This window comes from Scyliorhinus torazame, chromosome 14, assembly GCF_047496885.1.
Source record: "Scyliorhinus torazame isolate Kashiwa2021f chromosome 14, sScyTor2.1, whole genome shotgun sequence".
Taxonomy (NCBI): Eukaryota; Metazoa; Chordata; class Chondrichthyes; order Carcharhiniformes; family Scyliorhinidae; genus Scyliorhinus; species Scyliorhinus torazame.
In genome coordinates this window covers 222,711,389-222,736,409 of record NC_092720.1, presented here as the reverse complement: position 1 = coordinate 222,736,409, position 25,021 = coordinate 222,711,389, and the positions used below count along the sequence as shown (strand labels likewise).

Below are 25,021 nucleotides of genomic sequence, written 5' to 3'. Positions count from 1 at the left end.
TGGCAGAGTTAATGGGGAATAGGGGAATGGCAGAGTTAATGGGGAATAGGGAAGTGGCAGAGTTAATGGGGAATAGGGAACTGGCAGAGTTAATGGGGAAAAGGCAACTGGCAGAGTTAATGGGGAATAGGTAACTGGCATAGTTAATGGGGAATAGGGAACTGGCAGAGTTAATGGGGAAAAGGCAACTGGCAGAGTTAATGGGGAATAGGGAACTGGCAGAGTTAATGGGGAATAGGGAACATGCAGAGTTAATGGGGAATAGGGAACTGGCAGAGTTAATGGGGAATAGGGAACTGGCAGAGTTATTGGGGAATAGGGGACTGGCAGAGTTAATGGGGAATAGGGGACTGGCAGAGTTAATGGGGAATAGGGAACTGGCAGAGTTAATGGGGAATAGGGGACTGGCAGAGTTAATGGGGAATAGGGAACTGGCAGAGTTATTGGGGAATAGGGGACTGGCAGAGTTAATGGGGAATAGGGAACTGGATGTGGGAGAGTGTCAGGGTGAGTCTGAGGCTCTGTTTCGAGTTCGCTTTGCTGTGGACGCCGCGCCTGTCCGCGGGGCGCCACCGTAGTGGGGGCGGGGCGGACAGGGAGACAGCCGCCGCCGCCATGATGGCCGCCTTCCTGCGCTGCATCTGGGGACCTAGGCTGCGGCGGATCCACCGCGGCACCGACGGCTCGGTAAGTGGCCGGGGTCGGGCGCGTTCCGCGGCTCTCAGCGTGCCGGTGCCGGGGAGGGAGGAGGAGGGGGTGGGATGGTGCGGGCTGTGGGGTTAATGTCGGAGCGGAGCCGCCGAGCGCCCGGCCCGGCGGGGTGGCCCCGCCCCCACTCCTCCCGCATTGGTTAGCCTACCTGCAACTCCCTGCTCCCCATTGGTCTGAGCGCCTGTCCATCAGGGCACACCCAGCAGGTTAGAGTGCTCCTGATTGCCTTAGCCATAGAGCTAGTGTGACCCACAGAGGCACTGCAGTGGGAGGGGGATTACACTGAGGGGAGGGGGATTACACTGAGGGGAGGGGGATTACACTGAGGGGAGGGGGATTACACTGAGGGGAGGGGGATTACACTGGGAGGGGGATTACACTGAGGGGGAAGGGGATTACACTGGGAGGGGGATTACACTGAGGGGGAAGGGGATTACACTGGGAGGGGGATTACACTGGGGGGGAAGGGGATTACACGGGGGGAAGGGGATTACACTGGGAGGGGGAGGGGGATTACACTGAGGGGAGGGGGATTACACTGAGGGGGAAGGGGATTACACTGGGAGGGGGATTACACTGGGGGGGAAGGGGATTACACGGGGGGAAGGGGATTACACTGGGAGGGGGAGGGGGATTACACTGAGGGGAGGGGGATTACACTGAGGGGGAAGGGGATTACACTGAGGGGAAGGGCATTACACTGGGAGGGGGATTACACTGGGGGGGAAGGGGATTACACGGGGGAAAGGGATTACACGGGGGGAAGGGGGATTACACTGAGGGGAAGGGCATTACACTGGGAGGGGGATTACACTGGGGGGGAAGGGGATTACACTGGGGGGAAAGGGATTACACTGGGGGGAAGGGGATTACACTGGGGGGAAGGGGATTACACTGGGGGGGGAGGGGATTACACTGGAGGGAAGGGGATTACACTGGGAGCAGGAGGAGGAATCAAATTGCACTGGAGGAGGAGGGGGAGTGGGATTACACTGGGAGTGCGATTGCACTGGGAGGAGGAGGGGGGAATGCGATTGGAATGGGAGGAGGAGGGGAAGTGGGATTGCAATGGGAGGAGGGGGAATGGGATTGCAATGGGAGGAGGAGGGGGGAGTGGGATTGCAATGGGAGGAGGAGGGGGGAGTGGGATTGCAATGGGATGAGATGGGGTGAGTAGGATTGCACTGGGAGCAGGAGGAGGAATCAAATTGCACTGGAGGAGGAGGAGGGGGAGTGGGATTACAGTGGGAGGAGGAGGGGGGAGTGGGAGGAGGAGGGGGGAGTGGGAGGAGGAGGGGGGAGTGGGAGGGGGAGTGGGAGGAGGAGGGGGGAGGGGGGAGGGGGAGGGGGGAGTGGGAGGGGGAGGGGGAGTGGGAGGAGGAGGGGGGAGTGGGAGGAGGAGGGGGGAGTGGGAGGGGGAGGGGGGAGGGGGAGGGGGGAGTGGGAGGGGGAGGGGGAGGAGGAGGGGGGAGTGGGAGGAGGAGGGGGGAGTGGGAGGAGGAGGGGGGAGTGGGATTACACTGGGAGGAGGGGGGGAATCGAATTGCACTGGGAGGAGGAGAGGGGGGATCGAATTGCACTGGGAGGAGGAGGGGGGGATCGAATTGCACTGGGAGGAGGAGGGGGGGATCGAATTGCACTGGGAGGAGGGGGGGAAATCGAATTGCACTGGGAGGAGGGGAATAGAATTGCACTGGGAGGGGGAGTGGGATTGGACTTTGAGCAGGAGGGGAGTGGGATTGCACTGGGAGGGAGAGTGGGATTGGACTTTGAGCAGGAGGGGAGTGGGATTGGACCTTGAGCAGGAGGGGAGTGGGATTGGAATTTGAGCAGGAGGGGAGTGGGATTGGACTTTGAGCTGGAGGGGAGTGGGATTGGACTTTGAGCAGGAGGGGAGTGGGATTGGACTTTGAGCAGGAGGGGAGTGGGATTGGACTTTGAGCAGGAGGGGAGTGGGATTGGACTTTGAGCAGGAGGGGAGTGGGATTGGACTTTGAGCAGGAGGGTGAGTGGGATTGGACTTTGAGCAGGAGGGGAGTGGGATTGGACATTGAGCAGGAGGGTGAGTGGGATTGGACTTTGAGCAGGAGGGGAGTGGGATTGGACTTTGAGCAGGAGGGGAGTGGGATAGGAATTTGAGCAGGAGGGGAGTGGGATTGGACTTTGAGCAGGTGGGGAGTGGGATTGGACTTTGAGCAGGAGGGGAGTGGGATTGGAATTTGAGCAGGAGGGGAGTGGGATTGGACTTTGAGCAGGAGGGGAGTGGGATTGGACTTTGAGCAGGAGGGGAGTGGGATTGGACTGGGAGGGAGAGTGGGATTGGACTTTGAGCAGGTGGGGAGTGGGATTGGACTTTGAGCAGGAGGGGAGTGGGATTGGACTTTGAGCAGGAGGGAAGTGGGATTGGACTTTGAGCAGGAGGGTGAGTGGGATTGGACATTGAGCAGGAGGGGAGTGGGATTGGAATTTGAGCAGGAGGGGAGTGGGATTGGACTTTGAGCAGGAGGGGAGTGGGATTGGACTTTGAGCAGGAGGGGAGTGGGATTGGACTTTGAGCAGGAGGGGAGTGGGATTGGACTTTGAGCAGGAGGGGAGTGGGATTGGACTTTGAGCAGGAGGGGAGTGGGATTGGACAGGGAGGGAGAGTGGGATTGGACTTTGAGCAGGAGAGGAGTGGGATTGGACTTTGAGCAGGAGGGGAGTGGGATTGGACTTTGAGCAGGAGGGGAGTGGGATTGGACTTTGAGCAGGAGTGAAGTGGGATTGGAATTTGAGCAGGAGGGGAGTGGGATTGGATTTTGAGCAGGTGGGGAGTGGGATTGGACTTTGAGCAGGAGGGTGAGTGGGATTGGACTTTGAGCAGGAGGGGAGTGGGATTGGACTTTGAGCAGGAGGGGAGTGGGATTGGATTTTGAGCAGGAGGGGAGTGGGATTGGACTTTGAGCAGGAGGGGAGTGGGATTGGACTTTGAGCAGGAGGGGAGTGGGATTGGACTTTGAGCAGGAGGGGAGTGGGATTGGACTTTGAGCAGGAGGGGAGTGGGATTGGACATTGAGCAGGAGGGGAGTGGGATTGGACTTTGAGCAGGAGGGGAGTGGGATTGGAATTTGAGCAGGAGGGGAGTGGGATTGGACTTTGAGCAGGAGGGGAGTGGGATTGGACTTTGAGCAGGAGGGGAGTGGGATTGGACTTTGAGCAGGAGGGGAGTGGGATTGGACTTTGAGCAGGAGGGGAGTGGGATTGGACTTTGAGCAGGAGGGGAGTGGGATTGGACTTTGAGCAGGAGGGGAGTGGGATTGGACTTTGAGCAGGAGGGGAGTGGGATTGGACTTTGAGCAGGAGGGGAGTGGGATTGGAATTTGAGCAGGAGGGGAGTGGGATTGGACTTTGAGCAGGAGGGGAGTGGGATTGGACTTTGAGCAGGAGGGGAGTGGGATTGGACTTTGAGCAGGAGGGGAGTGGGATTGGACTTTGAGCAGGAGGGGAGTGGGATTGGACTTTGAGCAGGAGGGGAGTGGGATTGGACTTTGAGCAGGAGAGGAGTGGGATTGGACTTTGAGCAGGAGGGGAGTGGGATTGGACTTTGAGCAGGAGGGGAGTGGGATTGGACTTTGAGCAGCAGGGGAGTGGGATTGGACTTTGAGCAGGAGGGGAGTGGGATTGGACTTTGAGCAGGTGGGGAGTGGGATTGGAATTTGAGCAGGAGGGGAGTGGGATTGGACTTTGAGCAGGAGGGGAGTGGGATTGGACTTTGAGCAGGAGGGGAGTGGGATTGGACTTTGAGCAGGAGGGGTGTGGGATTGGAATTTGAGCAGGAGGGGAGTGGGATTGGACTTTGAGCAGGAGGGGAGTGGGATTGGACTTTGAGCAGGAGGGGAGTGGGATTGGACTTTGAGCAGGAGGGGTGTGGGATTGGAATTTGAGCAGGAGGGGAGTGGGATTGGACTTTGAGCAGGAGGGGAGTGGGATTGGACTTTGAGCAGGAGGGGAGTGGGATTGGACTTTGAGCAGGAGGGGAGTGGGATTGGACTTTGAGCAGGAGGGGAGTGGGATTGGACTTTGAGCAGGAGGGGAGTGGGATTGGACTTTGAGCAGGAGGGGAGTGGGATTGGAATTTGAGCAGGAGGGGAGTGGGATTGGACTTTGAGCAGGAGGGGAGTGGGATTGGACTTTGAGCAGGAGGGGAGTGGGATTGGACTTTGAGCAGGAGGGGTGTGGGATTGGACTTTGAGCAGGAGGGGAGTGGGATTGGACTTTGAGCAGGAGGGGAGTGGGATTGGACTTTGAGCAGGAGGGGAGTGGGATTGGACTTTGAGCAGGAGGGGAGTGGGATTGGACTTTGAGCAGGAGGGGAGTGGGATTGGACTTTGAGCAGGAGGGGAGTGGGATTGGACTTTGAGCAGGAGGGGAGTGGGATTGGACTTTGAGCAGGAGGGGAGTGGGATTGGACTTTGAGCAGGAGGGGAGTGGGATTGGACTTTGAGCAGGAGGGAAGTGGGATTGGACTTTGAGCAGGAGGGGAGTGGGATTGGACTTTGAGCAGGAGGGGAGTGGGATTGAACTGGGAGGGGGAGTGGGATTGGATTTTGAGCAGGAGGGGAGTGGGATTGGACTTTGAGCAGGAGGGGAGTGGGATTGGACTTTGAGCAGGAGGGGAGTGGGATTGGACTTTGAGCAGGTGGGGAGTGGGATTGGACTTTGAGCAGGAGGGGAGTGGGATTGGACTTTGAGCAGGAGGGGAGTGGGATTGGACATTGAGCAGGAGGGGAGTGGGATTGGACTTTGAGCAGGAGGGGAGTGGGATTGGACTTTGAGCAGGAGGGGAGTGGGATTGGACTTTGAGCAGGAGGGGAGTGGGATTGGACTTTGAGCTGGAGGGGAGTGGGATTGGACTTTGAGCAGGAGGGGAGTGGGATTGGACTTTGAGCTGGAGGGGAGTGGGATTGGACTTTGAGCAGGAGGGGAGTGGGATTGAACTGGGAGGGGGAGTGGGATTGGACTTTGAGCAGGTGGGGAGTGGGATTGGACTTTGAGCAGGAGGGGAGTGGGATTGGACTTTGAGCAGGAGGGGAGTGGGATTGGACTTTGAGCAGGAGGGGAGTGGGATTGGACTTTGAGCAGGAGGGGAGTGGGATTGGACTTTGAGCAGGAGGGGAGTGGGATTGGAATTTGAGCAGGAGGGGAGTGGGATTGGACTTTGAGCAGGAGGGGAGTGGGATTGGACTTTGAGCAGGGGGGAGTGGGATTGGACTTTGAGCAGGAGGGGAGTGGGATTGGACTTTGAGCAGGAGGGGAGTGGGATTGGACCGGGAAGTGGTGGGGGATTGAGAGGCAACGAAACAGATTGCACTTGGAGGAGACGGAGAACAGGATTAAGCGCAGTGTAGGGGGATAGCAATGATGAGGATGAGAGGGAGTGCACTGGGAAGAGGGGTGGCAATGTGTGGAATAGCACTGGAAGGTCAGGAATGAGAGAGGGAGTGGCAGCACCTGAGCTAGGAGATTATGTGAAGTGGGAATCCACTCGGGGAATGAGCCAATGATGGAGGTTTTGCACCGAGGGGATTAATCTCATTGCCTGCAGGGCGATGAACTGGCTGGTGCGTGAAGTGATGTTGTTTTCCATTAGATGCTGTTGACTGCCTCGTGTGCGGTGGAAAGAAATCCTCCCCGTGTTTATCAGGGGAGTGTTTTCCCACGTGAACACTGTCGGAAATCAGGACGAGGCCCATTCATCCCCTCCTGATCACAGCTGACCTGCATTTGAACTCCATCAAGTTCTTGAGGATCAATAAACAGTTAAACTCATGCTGAAGAAGAATCTGTTACCCGCACCCTCCACCCACAGCCTCAGGATGGGGTGGGGGACGGGGGGAATTGCCGGAGAGCGGTTTCGCTTTCTGTCACTCTTTACGTGTAGAAGTGCCTTCTGACTTCGCTCCTCATGTGCCCAATGCTAATTGTATAACTTACGTCCTTGCAAACCATAAGACATAGGAGGAGAATTAGGCCATTCGGCCCATCAAGTCTGCTCCGCCATTCTATCATGGCTGATATTTTCTCATCCCCATTCTCCTGCCATCTCCCCATAACCCCTGATCCCCTTATTAATCAAGAACCTATCTATCTCTGCCTTAAAGACACTCAGTGATTTGGCCTCCACAGCCTTCTGCGGCAAAGAGTTCCACAGATTCGCCACCCTCTGGCTGAAGAAATTCCTCCTCATCTCTGTTTTAAAGGATCGTCCCTTTAGTCTGAGATTGTGTCCTCTGGTTCTAGTTTTTCCTACAAGTGGAAACATCCTCTCCACGTCCACTCTATCCAGGCCTCGCAGTATCCTGTAAGTTTCAATAAGATCCCCCCTCATCCTTCTAAACTCCAACAAGTACAGACCCAGAGTCCTCAACCGTTCCTCATACGACAAGCTGTTCATTCCAGGGATCATTCTTGTGAACCTCCTCTGGACCCTTTCCAAGGCCAGCACATCCTTCCTTAGATACGGGGCCCAAAACTGCTCACAATACTCCAAATGGGGTCTGGCCAGAGCCTTGTGCAGCCTCAAAAGTACATCCCTGGTCTTGTACTCTAGCCCTCTCGACATGAATGCTAACATTGCATTTGCCTTCCTAACTGCCGACTGAACCTGCACGTTAACCTTAAGAGAATCGTGAACAAGGACTCCCAAGTCCCTTTGTGCTTCTGATTTCCGAAGCATCTCCCCAATTAGAAAATAGTCTGTGCCTCCATTCCTCCTTCCAAAGTGCATAACCTCACACTTATCCAGTTTTTCTTGCTCCATGTTTGACACATCAATATCTTTAATCTTTGAATATTTTCAAGTAGATTTTGGATGGCAAGGGGGGAGAGGGGGGGTGGGTATAGAGAATCGCTGGGGAATGTGAAGGTCGAACAGCTCTGTGCTCATGGGGAAGGGGAGAGGTGGGGGTGTCAGGCTTGACGGGTGAATGGCTAACTCTCATTCCTTATGATATCGAATTTACAGTGCAGGACGAGGCCATTCGGCCCATCGAGTCTGAACCGGCCCTTGGAAAGAGCACCCTACTTAAACCCCCACCCTATCCCTGTAACCCAGGAACCCAACTCAACCTTTTTGGACACTAAGGGCAATTTATCACGATCAATCCACCTAACCTGCATGTCTTTGGTCTGTGGGAGGAAACCGGAGCACCCGGAGGAAACCCACGCAGACACGGGGAGAACGTGCAGACTCTGCACAGACAGTGACCCAAACCGGGAATCGAACCTGGGACCCTGGAGCTGTGAAGCAACGGTGCTAACCACTGTGCTACCGTGCCCCACCGATATCACTCCATGAGCCTCTCTCTACCTGATAGAATAAATCCTCAGAAACTATTGAGTGCCCCCCCCCCGCGCAAGGACCACACACTTAGTCTGCGGGTACAAGCATTTAGGAAGGGAAATGGCGCATTGGCCTTCATTGTGAAGCAAGGCGAGGAAAAAGACGTCCTGCTGTACTTCTGCCGGGCTTTGGTGTGGCGGCACCTGGGTATTGACTGCCATTTCTAAGGGGGGGGCATGAACATAAGACATGGGAGCGGGAATAGAGTCGACCATCCTCCCCGAGCCTACTCCGCCATTCAGCTCAAACACCTCTTTCCCGTCAGCTCCCTGTGCCCCTCGAGGGGGTGAACTGGCTCCTCGCGTTCTCGCACCCGGGGTTGATTATAACAAGAATTTGAATTTTTTCAAAAGAAGGCCAAGTTGCCAAATCAGTACTTCAACTTAACTGTGTGTAGCTCGGTGTTAGAGACAAGACAGCCGGGACCCTTGCGTTAACGAGTGAAGATTACCGGTTTTATTACCGAAACCTGGTTAAAGATGCAGCGATGAACAAAACGTTTACGATTCACAAATGAGGTCAGACTCACCCACTATTGCAAGAACAGCGTGCAAAAGAGAAATTAAATCGGACACTGCTGCTTTTGAAACTTGGCCAAGTAATAGGGCTGCACGGTAGCACAGTGGTTAGCACTGTTGCTTCACAGCGCCAGGGTCCCGGGTTCGATTCCCGGCTTGGGGCATTGTCTGTGCGGAGTCTGCACATTCTCCCCGTGTCTGCGTGGGTTTCCTCCGGGGGCTCCGGTTTCTTCCCACAAGTCCCGAAAGACGTGCTGTTGGGTGAATTGGACATTCTGATTTCTCCCTCTGTGACCCGAACAGGCGCCGGAATGTGGCGACTAGGGGCTTTTCACAGTTGCGTCATTGCAGTGTTAATGTAAGCCTACTTGTGACACTAATAACGATTGTAAACTAAGAATCAGGGGAACAAATGTTGACGGATCGTCGGGAAGCTTGCTTACATCGGAAGGGCCAATTCCCACAGACGCTCTCGGGTACTGGAGGTTCTCACCAGAGCAGTCCCTCTACCGTCATGACCGGTCGATTCTCTTGACGAATCTACGACCTAACTCCATTTACGAACATGCGAATTCGGCCCCCTGCTCCGCCATCCCACACGGTCGATCTGTTTGTGTTTCAAACTCCGCACTCTCTTGCCTAATGGGAATCCTTCAATTTATTCAGTGACTCCACCATCCGAGGTTAGAGAGTTCCAAAGTCGCACGTCCCCCAGGGAAATAACCCTCCTCACCCCCGAGTCCTGGACTCGCCCACAAGAGGAAACATCCTTTCCATGCCCAACGATTCTAAAGGGGCTGCAGGAGCAAAGGGGCTTGGCTATATTCTTTTCAGAAAAATCACAAATAAATTAAATTTGTTTTATATTGCCTCTCCTAGTTATTCCTCCCAAAACAAATCACTTCACATTTCTGTGCATTAAATTTCATCCGGCCCCTGTCGACCAACTCAACCGGCCTGTCTGTGTCCCCTTGAAGCCTACAATCCTGCACTCAGCTGAAATATCCATCTCTTCCTCTCAATATTTCTTCAGCTGCTCCATCAATGACCTTCCTTCCATTATCAGGTCAGAAGTGGGGTGTTTGCGGATGTCTGCACAATGTTCAGCACCATTCGCAACTCCTCAGATAATGAAACAGTCCGTGTCCAAATGCAGCACGACTGGGACAATATCCAGGCTCGGGGCTGACAAGGGGCAAGTTACATTCGCGCCACACAAGTGGCAGGTAATGACCACCCAACAAGACAGAATCTAACCATCACTCCTTGACATTCAATGGCTTCACCGTTACTGAATCCCCCACTGTCAACATCCTCAGGGTTGCCATTGATCAGAAACTGAACTGGACTAGTCCTATAAATACCGTGGCTACAAGAGCAGGTCAGAGGCTGGGAATTATGTGGCGGGTAACTCGGATCTCCTGGCTCCCCAAAGCCTGTGCACAAAACGTAGGTACAGCAAACAGTGAGGAAGGCAAATGGTATGTTGGTCTTCTTTGCAAGAGAACTTGAGTACAGGAGCAAGAATGTAGAAGGAAGCAGAACTTTAGCCAGTGATGGGGCAATGATTAATAATAAGAATCTTTTATTGTCACAAGTACGAAGTTACTGTGAAAAGCCCCGAGCCACCACATTCCGGCGTCTGTTCGGGTAAGCTGATACGGGAATTGAACCCGCGCTGCTGGCTTTGTTCTGTATCTCAAAGCAGCTGTCTCGCCCACAAAGTTTAAAAAGTGTTCAGCAAGGGAATATGGTGGGTTAAACTGCTTATACTTCAATGCGAGGAGTATTACAAGATAGATGAGCTAAGGGCACAGCTAGACACATGGCAGCAGGATGCCATTGCTATAACATAAACCTGGCTAAAGGTGGGGCAAAATTGGCAGCTCAATATCCCTGGTTATAGAGCCTTCAGGCAAGACCGAGGAGGGAGATAAAAAAGGAGGGGAAGTAGCACTAATGGTTAAGGAATCCATTCCAGTTGTGAGAAGGGATCATATACTAAACGGGTAAACAGAAGAGGCTTTATGGGTTGAACTTAGAAATAACAAACGGGCAGTCACATTACTGGGAGTATACCAGATCCTCCCGGTCGTCTAGAGGAATACAGGGAAAGATCAAACAGAAAAAGAAAGCACATGATAGGCTCAAAGAACTGAGCACTGCAGATAGCCTCGACGAGTTGATAAGTCACCAGGGCCAGATGGATTGTTTCTGAGGCTACTGAAGGAGGTCAGGGAGGAGATAGCAAAAGCTCTGAGGATGATTTTCCAATCCTCACTAGATACAGGGGAGGTACCGGAGGACTGAAGAAATGCAAACATGGCGCCATTGTTTAAGAAGGGAACAAAGGAAATGCCAAACAATTATAGGCCAGTTAGTCTTACGTTAGTGGTGGGTAAATTATTGAATCAGTCCTGAGATAGGATTAACAGTCACATAGAAAGGCATAGACTATGGCTACCCGGTGGAATTCTATAAGAAGTTTTCAGAGATATTGAGCCCACTGCTGGTGAGGACATTTAATGAAGCAAGAGAGAAGGGAGTCCTCCCTCCCCCCCCCCCCCAACAATGTCGCAGTCCTCGATTTCATTGATCCTGAAGCGGGAGAAGGATCCGGAGCAATGCGGGTCGTACAGGCCAATTTCTTTACTGAATGTGGATGCTAAACTGCTGGCTAAGATACTGGCCACAAGGATAGTTGACTGTGTCCCGGGGGTGATAGGGGAGACCAGACGGGATTTGTAAAGGGCAGGCAACTCATGGCCAATGTTCGAAGGCTTTTAAATGTTATTATGATGCCCTCAGAAGGAGAGGAGGTGGAGGTGGTGGTAGCGATGGATGCGGAGAAGGCTTTTGATCAGGTGAGTGGGGGACACTGTAGAGGATAGCTATAATCTCCAGAATGATACAGATGGATTGATGGAGTGGGTGATAAAGTGGCAGATGGAATTTCACACCGAGAAGTGTGAGGTCAGGTATCGAGGGAGGTCAAACAGTTGTAGGGAGTACACATTCAATGGGAATATACTAAGAGCGGTAGATGAAGTGAGAGATGTTGGCGTACAGGTACACAGAACCATAAAGGCAGTTCAAGTTGACACGGTTGTAAAGAAAGCCTATGGAATGTTCTCCTTTATTGGCAGAGGTATAGAATATGAAAGTAAGGATATAATGTTGGAATTGTATAAAACACTGGTGAGGCCACAACTGGAGTATTGTGCGCAGTCGCCACATTACAGGAAGGACGTTATTGCTCTGGAGAGAGAGCAGAGGAGGTTTACAAGGATGTCGCCAGGGCTGGAGAATTGTCGCTAAGAAGAGAGGTTGGATAGGTTGGGGTTATTTTCGTTGAAGCAAAGAAGGCTGAGGGGGTGACTTAATTGAGATGTACAAAATTATGAGGGGAAGAGGTGGAGTGGACAGGGTAAAATAGTTTCCCATGGTGGAGAATTCTCGAACCAGGGGGCATAGATTCAGGATAAGAGGCAGAAGCTGGAGGGGGGGACGTGAGGAAGAATGTTTCTACGCAGAGGGAGTCTGGAAGTCGCTGCCCGAGTTGGTGGTGGAGGCAGAGACCCTCAACTCTTTTAAAACGTACCTGGATCTGCATCTTAAGTGCTGTAAGCTGCAGTGCTCTGGACCCGGTGCAGGAAGGTGGGATTAGAAAGGGCACCTATGGGTCCTCGGGCTGGCATGGACAAGATGGGGCAAATGGCCTCCTTCCGTGCTGTAACGTTTCTAAGATTCTTTCTGCAGCTGTCCAGGGCCTGGGTGAGACCACATCCGGGGTATTCTGAGCAGTTTTGGTCTCCTTATCCAAGAAGGGGATGTACTTGTCATAAGAGGGAGTGCAGTGAAGATTCACCAGACTGATTCCTGCGAAGGCAGGATTGCCGTTTGAGGAGAGATTGGGTTGACTGGGCCCGTATTCACTGGAGTTTAGAAGAATGAGCGGGGATCACATTGAAACATATAAAATTCAGACAGGACGGACAGACTGGATACAGGGATGGTGTTCCCTCTGGCTGTGGGGGGCGGGGGGGGGGGGGGGGGTGGTCTAGGACAAGGGGTCACAGTCTCAGGATACAGGATGGACCTTTAGCACTGAGATGAGGGGAAACCTCTTCACTCAGGGTGGTGAACCCGTGGAATTCACGACCACAGAAGGTTGTGGAGGCTAAATCACTGAATGTAACGAAGGAAATCCATTCCTAGATTCTAAAGGGGTATGGGGCGAGCACGGGAGTATGGGAGACAGAGGATCAGCCATGATCATAATGTATACTGGAGCCGCCTCTCGGGGCTGAATGTCCTCCTATTTTCTATATTTCTAAGTCAGGAGTGTGATGGAAAACTCTCCACTTGCCTGGATGAGCTCAGCTCCAACAACACTCAAGAAGCTCCACACCATCCAGGACAAAGCAGCCCCGCTTGATTGGCGTCCCTTCCACAAACATTCACTCCCTCCCCCTCCGATGGACAGTGTCAGCCGTGTGCACCATCGACAAGGTTCACTGCGGGAACTCACCGAGGTTCCTCAGGCAGCACCTTCCAAACCCACGGCCACCACCATCTAGAAGGACAAGAGCAGCAGATACCTGGGATCACCCCCACCTGGAGGTTCCCCTCCAAGTCACTCCCCATCCCGACTGGGAAATATATCGGCCGTTCCTTCAGTGTCGCCAAATCCTGGAGCTCCCTCCCTAACAGCACGGTGGGTGTACCTACACCACCGGGACTGCAGCGGCTTCAAGACGGCAGCTCAGCACCACCTTGTCAAGATGCAATTAGGGACGGGCAATAAATGCTGATACCCACATCCTGTAAATGAACCAAGAAAAATAGAGGTGGGCTGGATTTGGGCTGTTTGATGTGAACATTGTTAAGATGACCTTTTTTATTTTAATGTCCTCCTAGCCGGGATTTTATTATCAACCAAGGATCCTGGAGAAGCATTCCGACAGCATTCTGGGATGGGTAAGTTTTCAACCTTTTACCTTGTTTTTCTGTGATGTGTCGCCATCCCGAATCTCGCAGTTGCTCCTTCCCGATAGAGACGCTCTTAATCAGCCCCACGTGACTGACCTGTTTCGTGAGATCATGCTGAACCGTCTCTGCTGCGACAGTCACTAACTGGGTGTGAAGCTGAACAACTGCTCAAGCAGAAATTACCCTTGTTGTTTGCACTCGTACGCGGTCGTGTGACTGCCTTGCGATCGAGGGATATTCCCAGGTTGGCTGTCTGTCTGTTTTTAACTTGCAGACATCGGACTGAAACAAGTGCAGACATCACAGTGACATTTAAACATGGTGCTGCCGGTCACCACACCTCTCCGCAGAGCCAGGAGGTTTTGGGTTTGAGTCACACCTACCAGAATTTATAATTAAGCTCACGCTCCCGAACTTCCAGTACTGAGGGAGTGCTGCACTGTCAGAGGTTCAGTGCTGAGGGAGTGCCGCACTGTCAGAGGGTCAGTACGGAGGGAGTGCCGCACTGTCAGAGGGTCAGTACTGAGGGAGTGCCGCACTGTCAGAGGGTCAGCACTGAGGGAGTGCCGCACTGTCAGAGGGTCAGTACGGAGGGAGCGCTGCACTGTCAGAGGGTCAGTACTGAGGGAGTGCCGCACTGTCAGAGGGTCAGCACTGAGGGAGTGCCGCACTGTCAGAGGGTCAGTACGGAGGGAGCGCTGCACTGTCAGAGGGTCAGTACTGAGGGAGTGCTGCACTGTCAGAGAGTCAGTACTGAGGGAGTGCCGCACTGTCAGAGGGTCAGTACGGATGGAGCGCTGCACTGTCAGAGGGTCAGTACTGAGGGAGTGCTGCACTGTCAGAGGGTCAGTACTGAGTGAGTGCCGCACTGTCAGGGTCAGTATTGAGGAAGTGCCGCACTGTCAGAGGGTCAGTACTGAGGGTGTGCTGCACTGTCAGAGGGTCCGTACTGAGGGAGTGCTGCACTGTCAGAGGGTCAGTACTGAGGGAGTGCCGCACTGTCAGAGGGTCAGCACTGAGGGAGTGCCGCACTGTCAGAGGGTCAGTACGGAGGGAGCGCTGCACTGTCAGAGGGTCAGTACTGAGGGAGTGCTGCACTGTCAGAGAGTCAGTACTGAGGGAGTGCCGCACTGTCAGAGGGTCAGTACGGAGGGAGCGCTGCACTGTCAGAGGGTCAGTACTGAGGGAGTGCTGCACTGTCAGAGGGTCAGTACTGAGGGAGTGCCGCACTGTCAGAGGGTCAGTACTGAGGGAGTGCTGCACTGTCAGAGGGTCAGTACTGAGGGAGTGCTGCACTGTCAGAGGGTCAGTACTGAGGGAGTGCCACACTGTCAGAGGGTCAGTACTGAGAGAGCGCCGCACTGTCAGAAGGTCAGTACTGAGTGAGTGCCGCACTGTCAGGGTCAGTATTGAGGAAGTGCCGCACTGTCAGAGGGTCAGTACTGAGGGTGTGCTGCACTGTCAGAGGGTCCGTACTGAGGGAGTGCTGCACTGTCAGAGGGTCAGTACTGAGGGAGTGCCGCACTGTCAGAGGGTCAGTACTGAGGGAGTGCTGCACTGTCAGAGGGTCAGTACTGAGTGAGTGCCGCACTGTCAGAGGGTCAGTACTGAGGGTGTGCGGCACTGTCAGAGGGTCAGCACTGAGGTAGTGCTGCACTGTCAGAGGGTCAGTACTGAGTGAGTGCCGCACTGTCAGAGGGTCAGTACTGAGGGAGTGCCGCATTGTCAGAGAGTCAGTACTGAGGGAGTGCGGCACTGTCAGAGGGTCAGTACTGAGAGAGTGCGGCACTGTCAGAGGGTCAGTACTGAGGGAGTGCTGCACTGTCAGAGGGTCAGTACTGAGGGAGTGCGGCACTGTCAGAGGGTCAGTACTGAGGGAGTGCCGCACTGTCAGAGGGTCAGCACTGAGGGAGTGCCGCACTGTCAGAGAGTCAGTACTGAGGGAGTACCGCACTGTCAGAGGGTCAGTACTGAGTGAGTGCCGCACTGTCAGAGGGTCAGTACTGAGGGAGTGCCGCACTGTCAGAGGGTCAGTACTGAGGGAGTGCCGCACTGTCAGAGGGTCGGTACTGAGGGAGTGCCGCACTGTCAGAGGGTCAGTACTGAGGGAGTGCCGCACTGTCAGAGGGTCAGTACTGAGGGAGTGCTGCACTGTCAGAGGATCAGTACTGAGGGAGTGCCGCACTGTCAGAGGGTCAGTACTGAGGGAGTGCCGCATTGTCAGAGGGTCAGTACTGAGGGAGTGCAGCACTGTCAGAGGGTCAGTACTGAAGGAGTGCCGCACTGTCAGAGGGTCAGTACTGAGGGTGTGCAGCACTGTCAGAGGGTCAGTACTGAGGGAGTGCCGCATTGGCAGAGGGTCAGTACTGAGGGAGTGCCGCACTGTCAGAGGGTCAGTACTGAGGGAGTGCCGCACTGTCAGAAGCTCAGTACTGAGGGACTGCCGCACTGTCAGAGGGTCAGTACTGAGGGACTGCCGCACTGTCAGAGGGTCAGTACTGAGGGAGTGCTGCACTGTCAGAGGGTCAGTACTGAGGGAGTGCCGCACTGTCAGAGGGTCAGGACGGAGGGAGTGCTGCACTGTCAGAGGGTCAGTACTGAAGGAGTGCCGCACTGTCAGAGGGTCAGTACTGAGGGAGTGCTGCACTGTCCGAGGGTCAGTACTGAGGGAGTGCTGCACTGTCAGAGGGTCAGTACTGAGGGAGTGGCGCACTGTCAGAGGGTCAGTACTGAGGGAGTGCTGCCCTGTCAGAGGGTCAGTACTGAGGGAGTGCCGCACTGTCAGAGGGTCAGTACTGAGGGAGTGCTGCACTGTCAGAGGGTCAATACTGAGGGAGCGTCGCACTGTCAGAGGGTCAGTACTGAGGGAGTGCCGCACTGCCAGAGGGTCAGTACTGAGGGAGTGCCGCACTGTCACGATCAGTACTGAGGGAGTGCCGCACTGTCAGAGGGTCAGTACTGAGGGAGTGCTGCACTGTCAGAGGGTCAGTACTGAGGGAGTGCTGCACTGTCAGAGGGTCAGTACTGAGGGAGTGCTGCACTGTCACGATCAGTACTGAGGGAGTGCCGCACTGTCAGAGGGTCAGTACTGAGGGACTGCCTCACTGTCAGAGGGTCAGTACTGAGGGAGTGCTGCACTGTCAGAGGGTCAGTACTGAGGGAGTGCTGCACTGTCAGAGGGTCAGTACTGAAGGAGTGCCGCACTGTCAGAGGGTCAGTACTGAGGGAGTGCTGCACTGTCAGAGGGTCAGTACTGAGGGAGTGCTGCACTGTCAGAGGGTCAGTACTGAGGGAGTGGCGCACTGTCAGAGGGTCAGTACTGAGGGAGTGCTGCCCTGTCAGAGGGTCAGTACTGAGGGAGTGCCGCACTGTCAGAGGGTCAGTACTGAGGGAGTGCTGCACTGTCAGAGGGTCAATACTGAGGGAGCGTCGCACTGTCAGAGGGTCAGTACTGAGGGAGTGCCGCACTGTCAGAGGGTCAGTACTGAGGGAGTGCCGCACTGTCAGAGGGTCAGTACTGAGGGAGTGCTGCACTGTGAGAGGGTCAGTGCTGAGGGAGCGCTGCATTGTCAGAGGGTCAGTACTGAGGGAGTGCTGCACTGTCAGTGGGTCAGTACTGAGGGAACGCTGCACTTTCAGAGGGTCAGTACTGAGGGAGTGCTGCACTGTCAGTGGGTCAGTACTGAGGGAGTGCTGCACTGTCAGAGGGTCAGTACTGAGGGAGTGCCGCACTGTCAGAGGGTCAGTACTGAGGGAGTGCCGCATTGGCAGAGGGTCAGTACTGAGGGAGTGCCGCACTGTCAGAGGGTCAGTACTGAGGGAGTGCCGCACTGTCAGAGGCTCAGTACTGAGGGACTGCCGCATTGTCAGAGGGTCAGTACTGAGGGACTGCCGCACTGTCAGAGGGTCAGTACTGAGGGAGTGCTGCACTGTCAGAGGGTCAGTACTGAGGGAGTGCTGCACTGTCAGAGGGTCAGTACTGAGGGAGTGCCGCACTGTCAGAGGGTCAGTACTGAGGGAGTGCTGCACTGTCAGAGGGTCAGTACTGAGGGAGTGCTGCACTGTCAGAGGGTCAGTACTGAGGGAGTGCTGCACTGTCACGATCAGTACTGAGGGAGTGCCGCACTGTCAGAGGGTCAGTACTGAGGGAGTGCTGCACTGTCAGAGGGTCAGTACTGAGGGAGTGCCGCACTGTCAGAGGGTCAGTACTGAGGGAGTGCCGCACTGTCAGATGGTCAGTACTGAGGGAGTGCTGCACTGTCAGAGGGTTAGTACTGAGGGAGTGCTGCACTGTCGGAGGGTCAGTACTGAGGGAGTGCAGCACTGTAAGAGGGTCAGTACTGAGGGAGTGCTGCACTGTCAGAGGGTCAGTACTGAGGGAGTGCTGCACTGTCACGATCAGTACTGAGGGAGTGCCGCACTGTCAGAGGGTCAGTACTAAGGGACTGCCGCACTGTCAGAGGGTCAGTACTGAGGGAGTGCTGCACTGTCAGAGGGTCAGTACTGAGGGAGTGCCGCACTGTCAGAGGGTCAGTACTGAGGGAGTGCTGCACTGTCAGAGGGTCAGTACTGAAGGAGTGCCGCACTGTCAGAGGGTCAGTACTGAGGGAGTGCTGCACTGTCAGAGGGTCAGTACTGAGGGAGTGCTGCGCTGTCAGAGGGTCAGTACTGAGGGAGTGCTGCACTGTCAGAGGGTCAGTACTGAGGGAGTGCCGCACTGTCAGAGGGTCAGTACTGAGGGAGTGCTGCACTGTCAGAGGGTCAATACTGAGGGAGCGTCGCACTGTCAGAGGGTCAGTACTGAGGGAGTGCCGCACTGTCAGAGGGTCAGTACTGAGGGAGTGCCGCACTGTCAGAGGGTCAGTGCTGAGGGAGCGCTGCATTGTCAGAGGGTCAGTACTGAGGGAGTGCTGCACTGTCAGTGGGTCAGTACTGAGGGAGCGCTGCACTGTCAGTGGGTCAGTACTGAGGGAATGCTGCACTGTCAGTGGGTCAGTACTGAGGGAGTGCTGCACTGTCAGAGGGTCAGTACTGAGGGAGTGCTGCACTGTCAGAGGGTCAGTACTGAGGGAGTGCCGCACTGTCAGAGGGTCAGTACTGAGGGAGTGCTGCACTGTCAGAGGGTCAGTACTGAGGGAGTGCCGCACTGTCAGAGGGTCAGTACTGAGGGAGTGCCGCACTGTCAGAGGGTCAGTACTGAGGGAGTGCCGCACTGTCAGAGGGTCAGTACTGAGGGAGTGCCGCACTGTCAGAGGGTCAGTACTGAGGGAGTGCCGCACTGTCAGAGAGTCAGTACTGAGGGAGTGCCGCACTGTCAGAGGGTCAGTACTGAGGGACTTTCGCACTGTCAGAGGGTCAGTACTGAGGGAGTGCAGCACTGTCAGAAGGTCAGTACTGAGGGAGTGCCGCACTGTCAGAGGGTCAGTACTGAGGGAGTGCTGCACTGTCAGAGGATCAGTACTGAGGGAGTGCCGCACTGTCAGAGGGTCAGTACTGAGGGAGTGCTGCACTGTCAGCGGGTCAGTACTGAGGGAGTGCAGCACTGTCAGAGGGTCAGTACTGAGGGAGTGCCGCACTGTCAGAGGGTCAGTACTGAGGGAGTGCAGCACTGTCAGAGGGTCAGTACTGAGGGAGTGCCGCATTGGCAGAGGGTCAGTACTGAGGGAGTGCCGCACTGTCAGAGGGTCAGTACTGAGGGAGTGCCGCACTGTCAGAGGCTCAGTACTGAGGGACTGCCGCACTGTCAGAGGGTCAGTACTGAGGGACTGCCGCACTGTCAGAGGGTCAGTACTGAGGGCGTGCTGCACTGTCAGAGGGTCAGTACTGAGGGAGTGCCGCACTGTCAGAGGGTCAGTACTGAGGGAGTGCTGCACTGTCAGAGGGTCAGTACTGAAGGAGTGCCGCACTGTCAGAGGGTCAGTACTGAGGGAGTGCTGCACTGTCAGAGGGTCAGTACTGAGGGAGTGCTGCACTTTCAGAGGGTCAGTACTGAGGGAGTGGCGCACTGTCAGAGGGTCAGTACTGAGGGAGTGCTGCCCTGTCAGAGGGTCAGTACTGAGGGAGTGCCGCACTGTCAGAGGGTCAGTACTGAGGGAGTGCTGCACTGTCAGAGGGTCAATACTGAGGGAGCGTCGCACTGTCAGAGGGTCAGTACTGAGGGAGTGCCGCACTGTCAGAGGGTCAGTACTGAGGGAGTGCCACACTGTCAGAGGGTCAGTGCTGAGGGAGCGCTGCATTGTCAGAGGGTCAGTACTGAGGGAGTGCTGCACTGTCAGTGGGTCAGTACTGAGGGAGCGCTGCACTGTCAGAGGGTCAGTTCTGAGGGAGTGCTGCACTGTCAGAGGGTCAGTACTGAGGGAGTGCTGCACTGTCAGAGGGTCAGTACTGAGGGAGTGCTGCACTGTCAGAGGGTCAGTACTGAGGGAGTGCCGCACTGTCAGAGGGTCAGTACTGAGGGAGTGCTGCACTGTCAGAGGGTCAGTACTGAGGGAGTGCTGCACTGTCAGAGGGTCAGTACTGAGGGAGTGCTGCACTGTCACGATCAGTACTGAGGGAGTGCCGCACTGTCAGAGGGTCAGTACTGAGGGAGTGCTGCACTGTCAGAGGGTCAGTACTGAGGGAGTGCTGCACTGTCAGAGGGTCAGTACTGAGGGAGTGCCGCACTGTCAGAGGGTCAGTACTGAGGGAGTGCTGCACTGTCAGAGGGTCAGTACTGAGGGAGTGCTGCACTGTCACGATCAGTACTGAGGGAGTGCCGCACTGTCAGAGGGTCAGTACTGAGGGAGTGCTGCACAGTCAGAGGGTCAGTACTGAGGGAGTGCAGCACTGTCAGAGGGTCAGCACTGAGGGAGTGCCGCACTGTCAGAGGGTCAGTACTGAGGGAGTGCTGCACTGTCAGAGGGTCAGTACTGAGGGAGTGCCGACCCAGCCGGGTCGGAGAATCGCTGGGGGGGCGGTGTGAATCCCGCCCCCTCCGGCTGCCGAATTCTCTGGCATCGGAGAATTCGGCGGGGGTGGGAATCGCGCCGGTCGGCGGGCCCCCCGGAGATTCTCCGGCCCGCAATGGACCGAAGCCACACCCGTTCTATGCCAGTCCCGCCGGCGTAAATTGGACTCGGCCCCTTACCGGCGGGACCTGGCGGTCCGGGCGGGCTCCGGGGTCCTGGGGGGGGGGGGGGGGTAGTGGGGCGATTTGGCCCCGGGGGGGTGCCCCCGCGATCGGCGCTCACCGATCCTGTGGCGTGGGGGCACTCTTTTCCTACGCGCCGGATGTGTGGGCCTCCGCGATGGCCGGCCTGTATGTGCCCCCCCCCGTGCATGCGGGGGGATGACGTTAGCAGCCTCTGGCGCTGCCGCGCATGCGCGAACCCGCGCCGGCCGTCGGAGTCCGTTCGGCCCCGGCTGGCGCGGCGCCAACCACTCCGGGGCGGGCCTAGCCTCTAAAGGTGAGGAGGATTCCGCACCTTTGGGGCGGTCCGACGCCGGAGTGGTTCACGCCACTCCATCCCGCCGGGACCCCCTGCCCCGCCAGGTAGGGGAGAATCCCGCCCCTGATCTGAGGAAGGATGTTCTTGCTGTCGAGGGAGTGCAGCGAAGGTTTACCAGGCTGATTCCTGGGTGGCGCGACTGATGTATGAGGAGGGATTGAGTCAGTTAAGATTGTATTCGCTGGAGTTCAGAAGATTGAGGGGGGGAACCTCATAGAAATCCCAGCTTCTCCAACCCTAACCTTGCGTTGCAGTACAACGCCCCGCCCGAACCATGGCACCGCTGACAATGCAGCACCCCCCCCCGGCGGCAACGCTGCCAACCTCTGAGTGAAGCACTTCTGTACCCTGAGACGCAAAGTGTGACCAGTTGACAACGATTGAATGACAAGAAATAATGAAAAACCTGTAACGACCGCTTGCATTTCTAAGGGGCACCAGGGGACAGAGTAAAACCCTTCCTGAGGCCCTTCAGAGGAGCTTTATTCGGGGGCGATTTCACTCCGATCGACCGCGGGAGAGCCGGGCTGGTGACCAAAGCACTTGTGTCAAAGAGATGGGTTCCAAGGAGCATCTCAAAGGCGGTAGATGGATCTGGAGAGTGAATGCCGGAGTGTGGGGGCCCTGCGCACCTGAAGGAGCGGCCACCAGTAGGCGCAGGAGCAGAAGGGCGCCCATCCGGAAGAGAGCAGTTGTAGATTATGGGATGGGGGTGGTGTGGGTCGAGTGGGCAGAATGTTGGATAGGCTCAGGTTCACAGGAGGGTGGGAGGCGAGAACCGGGGGGGGGGGGGGGGGGGGGGGGGGGCGGTAGTCACGTCTCCCGGTAACCAGGACGGTCATGGAAGCACGACACATTCTCCCAGCAGCAGGAGGGGGGCTGACCCGACAGGCCGCTGAATGGGCAAGAACAGGAGGGCTCCTGGCTTGAACCCCCTGGTCTGCTGCAGGCTGTGAGGCATTGCGCCTCACCCTGGCCTCAGAAGGGAACAGCAGGGGAAAGGAAGGGACATTCACACAGAAGATGCCGATTAAAATTAAAGATTTTGAAAAAGCTCCACTGGGCCAACCTGTCAGTCCAATGTCCCAACATGTCCAAGCAGCAGAAATGCTCCAGAGTGCACAGGTCTAAAGTCTAATTCACTGCACAGCCACATCGTATCTCATTCCGTAATGAGACGCAAAATTAGTCAGATAAATATTCAGTCTTATTTGTGAGGGACTGGGTGGGGTGGGGGTCAGGCACAGTCCTTTCCCCCTCTGGGACTGGGTGGGGGTCAGACACTGTCCTTTCCCCCTCTGGGACTGGGTGGGACAGTGGGTCAGACACTGTCCTTTCCCCCTCCGGGACTGGATGGGACAGTGGGTCAGACACTGTCCTTTCCCCCTCTGGGACTGGGTGGGACAGTGGGTCAGACACTGTCCTTTCCCCCTCTGGGATTGGGTGGGGGAGGGGATCACACACTGTCCTTTCCCCCTCTGGGACTGGGTGGGACAGTGGGTCAGACACTGTCCTTTCCCCCTCTGGGACTGGGTGGGACAGTGGGTCAGACACTGTCCTTTCCCCCTCTGGGACTGGGTGGGACAGTGGGTCAGACACTGTCCTTTCCCCCTCCGGGACTGGATGGGACAGTGGGTCAGACACTGTCCTTTCCCCCTCTGGGACTGGGTGGGACAGTGGGTCAGACACTGTCCTTTCCCCCTCTGAGACTGGGTGGGGTTCAGACACTGTCCTTTCCCCCTCTGGGACTGGGTGGTGGTCAGACACTGTCCTTTCCCCCTCTGGGACTGGGTGGGACAGTGGGTCAGACACTGTCCTTTCCCCCTCTGGGTCTCGGTGCGACAGTGGGTCAGACACTGTCCTTTCCCCCTCTGGGACTGGGTGGGACAATGGGTCAGACACTGTCCTTTCCCCCTGTGGGACAGGGTGGCGGTCAGACACTGTCCTTTCCCCCTCTGGGACTGGGTGGGACGGTGGGTCAGGCACTGTCCTTTCCTCCCTCTGGGACTGGGTGAAACAGTGGGTCAGGCACTGTCCTTTCCCCCTCTGGGGCTGGGTGGGACAGTGGGTCAGACACTGTCCTTTCCCCCTCTGGGACTGGGTGGGACAGTGGGTCAGACACTGTCCTTTCCCCCTCTGGGACTGGGTGGGACAGTGGGTCAAACACTGTCCTTTCCCCCTCTGGGACTGGGTGGGACAATGGGTCAGACACTGTCCTTTCCCCCTCTGGGTCTGGATGCGGCAGTGGGCCAGACACTGTCCTTTCACCCTCTGGGACTGGGTGGGACAGTGGGTCAGACACTGTCCTTTCCCCCTCTGGGACTGGGTGGGACAGTGGGTCAGACACTGTCCTTTCCCCCTCTGGGACTGGGTGGGACAATGGGTCAGACACTGTCCTTTCCCCCTCTGGGACTGGATGGGACAGTGGGTCAGACACTGTCCTTTCCCCCTCTGGGACTGGGTGGGACAGTGGGGCAGACTCTGTCCTTTCCGCCTCTGGGACTGGGATAGTGGGTCAGACACTGTCCTTTCCCCCTCTGGGACTGGGTGGGACAGTGGGTCAGCACTGTCTCTTCCCCCTCTGGGACAGTGTGGGACAGTGGGTCAGACACTGTCCTTTCCCCCTCTGGGACTGGGTGGGACAGCGGGTCAGACACTGTCCTTCCCCTCTCTGGGACTGGGTGGGACAGTGGGTCAGACACTGTCCTTTCCCCCTCTGGGACTGGGTGGGACAGTGGGTCAGACACTGTTCTTTCCCCCTCTGAGACTGGGTGGGGGTCAGACTCTGTCCTTTCCCCCTCTGGGACTGGGTGGGGCCCGACACTGTCCTTTCCCCCCCTGGGACTGGGTGGGACAGTGGGTCAGACACTGTCCTATCTCCCTCTGGGTCTGGGTGCGACAGTGGGTCAGACACTGTCCTTTCCCCCTCTGGGACTGGGTGGGGGTCAGGCACTGTCCTTTCCCCCCTCTGGGACTGGGTGAGACAGTGGGTCAGGCACTGTCCTTTCCCCCTCTGGGACTGGGACTGGTTGGGACAGTGGGTCAGACACTGTCCTTTCCCCCTCTGGGACTGGGTGGGACAGTGGGTGAGACACTGTCATTTCCCCCTCTGAGACTGGGTGGGGGTCAGACACTGTCCTTTCCCCCTCTGGGACTGGATGGGACAGTGGGTCAGACACTGTCCTTTCCCCCTCTGAGACTGGGTGGGACAGTTGGTCAGACACTGTCCTTTCCTGCTCTGGGACTGGGTGGGACAGTGGGTCAGACACTGTCCTTTCCCCCTCTGGATCTCGGTGCGACAGTGGGTCAGACACTGTCCTTTCCCCATCTGGGTCTGGGTGCGACAGTGGGCCAGACACTGTCCTTTCCCCCTCTGGGACTGGGTGGGACAGTGGGTCAGACACTGTCCTTTCCCCCTCTGGGGCTGAGTGGGGGTCAGGCACTGTCCTTTCCTCCCTCTGGGACTTGGTGAAACAGTGGGTCAGACACTGTCCTTTCCCACTCTGGGACTGGGTGGGACAGTGGGTCAGACACTGTCCTTTCACCCTCTGGGACTGGATGGGACAGTGGGTCAGACACTGTCCTTTCCCCCTCTGGGACTGGGTGGGACAGTGGGTCAGACACTGTCCTTTCCCCCTCTGGATCTCGGTGCGACAGTGGGTCAGACACTGTCCTTTCCCCCTCTGGGTCTGGGTGCGACAGTGGGCCAGACACTGTCCTTTCCCCCTCTGGGACTGGGTGGGACAGTGGGTCAAACACTGTCCTTTCCCCCTCTGGGACTGGGTGGGACAATGGGTCAGACACTGTCCTTTCCCCCTCTGGGTCTGGATGCGACAGTGGGCCAGACACTGTCCTTTCCCCCTCTGGGACTGGGTGGGACAGTGGGTCAGACACTGTCCTTTCCCCCTCTGAGACTGGGTGGGGGTCAGACA

General features: G+C 56.3%; 1 protein-coding gene across 3 annotated transcripts in view; it reads left to right on the top strand.

The window, feature by feature from the left end:
* Positions 1–588: 588 nt before the first annotated feature.
* abhd16a (abhydrolase domain containing 16A, phospholipase) overlaps positions 589–25,021 on the top strand; it is a 138,401-nt gene continuing 113,968 nt past the window's right edge. For all 3 annotated transcript variants that reach the window (XM_072475752.1, XM_072475751.1, XM_072475750.1), the window contains exons 1-2: positions 589–687; positions 13,531–13,590. In XM_072475752.1, coding sequence (XP_072331853.1) covers positions 616–687; positions 13,531–13,590 — 132 coding nt within the window. In that variant the 5' untranslated portion in view covers positions 589–615. The remainder of the gene's footprint in view (positions 688–13,530; positions 13,591–25,021) is intronic.